The 4,346-nt window shown below is 41.9% G+C and overlaps 1 protein-coding gene across 1 annotated transcript; it reads right to left on the bottom strand.

Moving 5' to 3' along the window:
• Positions 1–669: 669 nt before the first annotated feature.
• LOC130949626 (uncharacterized) lies at positions 670–1,068 on the bottom strand. Its single transcript, XM_057878294.1, has one exon. The coding sequence runs from the start codon at positions 1,066–1,068 to the stop codon at positions 670–672; it is 399 nt and encodes a 132-aa protein (XP_057734277.1).
• Between the last annotated feature and the right edge of the window lie 3,278 nt (positions 1,069–4,346).

The raw sequence follows: 4,346 nt of genomic DNA, 5'->3' as shown, positions 1-4,346 counted from the left end.
AAGACGACGCAATCGCGTCAGTCACACGGTCGCGTGACCCGTGTTGCGCTGCTGGCACGAGTGCAGCCTCGCTCCAGCCCAACTCTCTGTTCGATTCATTTTAATTGCCAAAATTGGGTGACGCGATCGCGTGGGTCACGCAATCACATGAGTGTCCGTCAGAAAATAATTGACGCGGCCGCGTCAGCAATACGGTCGCGTGACAAGGATTGTGCTTCCAGCACCAGTCCAGCACCACTCTCGCACAATATGGCATTGTGCACCCTTTTACGTCGAAAATGCAGGGCACGCGGCCGCGTGGAGCACGCGGTCGTGTGGGAGGCCATGATTTCCATGCGACGCGGTCGCGTGGGATAATTTGTGCCTTTGGCACGACTCCAGCACTGCTCCTGCGTAACTTTCTGTTCATTTTTATTTTTCTTTACTCCCCCTGCCACACGAACGCGTCGCTGGTGCGATCGCGTCGCGCGGCGAAAATTTTATTTTATTTTATTTTTTTATAAAGGAAAGATAAAGACATGTAATTGAAAGAACACGAAAGCACTAATAAAGAGAAGAGTTATTTAAAGAAGAAAAACTAAAAGTGAAGAAAAGAACGATCGTACCGCGGTGGGTTGTCTCCCACCAAGCACTTTGCTTTAACGTCCGTAAGTTGGATGCTCCACTAGCTCAATCTGTTGTTATGTGGGGATCTTCCAGGTGGAAGATCTCAAGCTCCTTGCTTTTCTGCACCTTCTCACCATGGTACAGCTTCAGGCGGTGTCCATTAACCTTAAGAAGTTCAGAGCTTGAAGGATGTCTTAAGTGATAAACTCCATACGGTTCAGCCTTCTCTACTCTGTATGGACCTTCCCATTTTGATCTCAACTTACCGGGCATGAGCCTCAGTCGAGATTTGTAAAGGAGAACAAAATCTCCAAGTTGGAACTCTCTCTTCTTGATGTTTTGATTATGCACAGCTTTCATCTTTTCCTTATATATTCTGGAGTTTTCATAAGCTTCTAGGCGAAGGTTCTCCAGTTCCTGCAGTTGCAACTTCCTTTCAGCTCCGGCCTTCTCAATTTCCATGTTGCACTCTTTAACTGCCCAGAAGGCTCTGTGTTCGATTTCAACTGGAAGATGACAAGCTTTTCCATAAACTAAGCGGAAGGGACTCATCCCAATGGGTGTCTTGTATGCTGTTCTATATGCCCACAGTGCATATTGTAGTCTGGTGCTCCAGTCTTTTCTGTGAGGCTTTACTATCTTTTACAAGATACGTTTAATTTCTCTGTTTGACACCTCGGCTTGCCCATTAGTTTGGGGATGGTAAGCTGTTGCAACTTTATGGATTATTCCATGCTTCTTCATCAATCCTGTTAGTCTCCTGTTACAAAAATGGGTGCCTTGATCGCTCACGATCGCTCGTGGTGATCCAAAGCGGCATATAATATGGTTTCTCACAAAGAAAACAACAGTGTTAGCATCATTAGTGCGGGTAGGAATTGCTTCTACCCATTTGGAAAACATAATCTACAGCTAACAATATATAAAAATATCCACTAGAATTTGGAAATGGACCCATGAAGTCAATGCCCCAAACATCAAAAATTTCACAGAAAAGCATATATTGTTGAGGCATCTCATCCCTCTTGGATATGTTACCAAATTTCTGGCATGGGTGACAAGATTTACAAAACTCAGCAGCATCTCTAAAAAGAGTAGGCCACCAGAATCCACAGTCTAAGATCTTTCTAGCTGTTCGTTGAGGGCCAAAATGTCCTCCACTCTCAGATGAGTGACAAGCCTCTAAAATGGACTGGAATTCTGATTGAGGTACACAACGTCTAATTATCTGGTCAGCGCCACATCTCCATAAATATGGGTCATCCCATATATAATATTTAGACTCGCTTTTCAGCTTGTCTCTTTGATGTTTAGAAAAATGTGGAGGAAATGTGCGGCTAACTAAATAATTAGCAACATGTGCATACCAAGGGACTACCTCAGATACTGCTTGCAGGTTGTCAAAAGGAAAATTATCATCTATAGGAGTAGAATCATCCTTAATATGTTCAAGGCGACTCAAGTGGTCTGCTACTAAATTTTGATTACCACTCCTATCCTTGATTTCTGAATCAAATTCTTGTAACAACAGTATCCAACGTATAAGTCTTGGTTTGGATTCCTTTTTATCCAATAGATACTTTAGAGCTGCATGGTCCGAATACACTACTACTCTAATACCAAGTAAATAAGCCCGGAATTTATCCAGAGCAAAAACAATAGCAAGTAGCTCTTTCTCAGTAGTAATATAATTGGACTGGGCAGTGTCTAAAGTCTTAGACGCATAGGCAATAACAAAAGGATTCTAAACTTCACGCTGAGCCAGCGCTGCTCCTACTGCATGGTTGGAAGCATCGCACCTGATTTCAAATGGCTGGCTCCAGTCGGGTCCTCTCACAATTGGAGCTTGAGTTAGAGCAGTCGTTAGCTTATCAAATGCTTGTTTGCAATCCTCACTGAACTCGAACTCAATATCCTTTTGTAGTAATCTGGATAAGGGAGGTGCCACCTTACTAAAGCCCTTAATAAATCTCCTGTAGAAACCTGCATGGCCAAGGAACGAACAGACTTCCCTCACAGAAGAGGGGTAAGGTAAACTAGAAATAACATTCACCTTTGCTGGGTCTACAGAAATGCCATTATTAGATACCACATGTCCCAATACAATCCCTTGCTTTACCATAAAGTGGCATTTTTCGAAATTCAATACAAGGTTTGTATTAATACATCTATCTAATACTCTAGATAATCCATCTAAGCAAAGGTTAAAAGAATCACCATAAACGCTAAAATCATCCATAAAAACTTCCATACAGTCCTCAATAAGATCAGAGAAAAGACTCATCATGCACCTTTGGAAAGTAGCTGGTGCATTGCACAAGCCAAAGGGCATTCTCTTATAAGCATAGGTCCCAAAAGGACATGTAAAAGTAGTCTTTTCCTGATCCTCAGGAGTTATATGAATCTGGAAATAACCTGTCTAACCATCTAAAAAGCAATAATGTGATTTACCTGACAGGCGATCCAGCATTTGATCAATGAATGGAAGGGGATAGTGATCCTTACGAGTAGCTTGGTTGAGACGCCTGTAATCAATGCAGACTCTCCAAGCATTCTGAACTCTAGTTGCTATGAGCTCTCCATGTTCATTTTTCACTATAGTGACTCCAGATTTCTTGGGCACCACTTGTACTGGGCTTACCCATTCACTGTCTGAAATGGGATATATGATACCTGCCTCCAATAGTCTGGTCACTTCTTTTTTGACAACTTCCAAGATGGTGGGATTCAATCTTCTTTGCGGTTGACGGACAGGTCTTGCTCCCTCTTCTAAAAATATTCTGTGCTCGCATACTTGAGGGTTGATTCCCACTATGTCTGCCAAACTCCACCCAATTGCCTTCTTATGCTTCCTCAGTACATCAAGTAACTGCTCTTCTTGTTGAGAAGTCAGTTCTCTTGCAATAATAACTGGAAGCTTCTGCTCATCCTCAAGGTAAGCATATTTGAGATGTGGAGGGAGAGGTTTTAATTCTAACTTTTGATCATGGGCAGGCTCTGGGTTATCTGAGGCTTGTGAAAATGGTGAAGTGTTCTCATTGTCAGTTAAGAGGGTCCCCACACTTGGACCTTGTCCAGTGTGCCTCTCTTCAAACTCTTCTTTTTGAACTTCAGCCACACTTTCGTCTATGACATCACACTGGAAGATAGAACGATCTTCTGGGGGGTTGTCAATGACTCCATTCAGATTGAAGATTACTATGCGGCCATCTATTTCAAAGGAGTATGTCCCTGAAAAAGCATCCAATTTGAATTTTGATGTCTTCAGGAATGGTCTTCCAAGTAGGATTGATGATGGCTTATCTGAATCATTATGGGGCATCTCCAAGATATAAAAATCAGTGGTAAATGTGAGCCCTTTAATGTTCACCAAAACATCTTCAGCAACTCCAGCCACTGTAATAATGCTTTTATCTATTAACACAAAACGAGCTGCCGACCTTTTTAAGGGAGGGAGCCTTGAAACATCATATATAGACAAAGGCATTATACTGACACATGCTCCCAAATCACACATGCAATCATAAATTACTACACTACCAATAGTACAACTAACTATGCAAGGACCTGGATCACTACATTTTTCAGGTAATCCTCCCATTAAAGCAGATATAGAACTACCTAAAGGAATAGTTTCTAATTCATTAATTTTGTCTTTATGGATACATAAGTCTTTTAGAAACTTTGCATATTTAGGTACCTGCTAAATAACATCAAAAAGGGGAACAGTTACCTCAACC

The sequence above is a fragment of the Arachis stenosperma genome, chromosome 9 (assembly GCF_014773155.1).
Source record: "Arachis stenosperma cultivar V10309 chromosome 9, arast.V10309.gnm1.PFL2, whole genome shotgun sequence".
Classification (NCBI taxonomy): domain Eukaryota; kingdom Viridiplantae; phylum Streptophyta; class Magnoliopsida; order Fabales; family Fabaceae; genus Arachis; species Arachis stenosperma.
Note: the sequence above shows the minus strand (reverse complement) of the source record. Positions and strands in the feature narration are given on the sequence as shown.

What these genes read in the sequence shown, in the direction of transcription:
- LOC130949626 (XM_057878294.1), bottom strand. Translation starts at nt 1,068, where the DNA reads ATGGAAATTGAGAAGGCCGGAGCTGAAAGGAAGTTGCAACTGCAGGAA.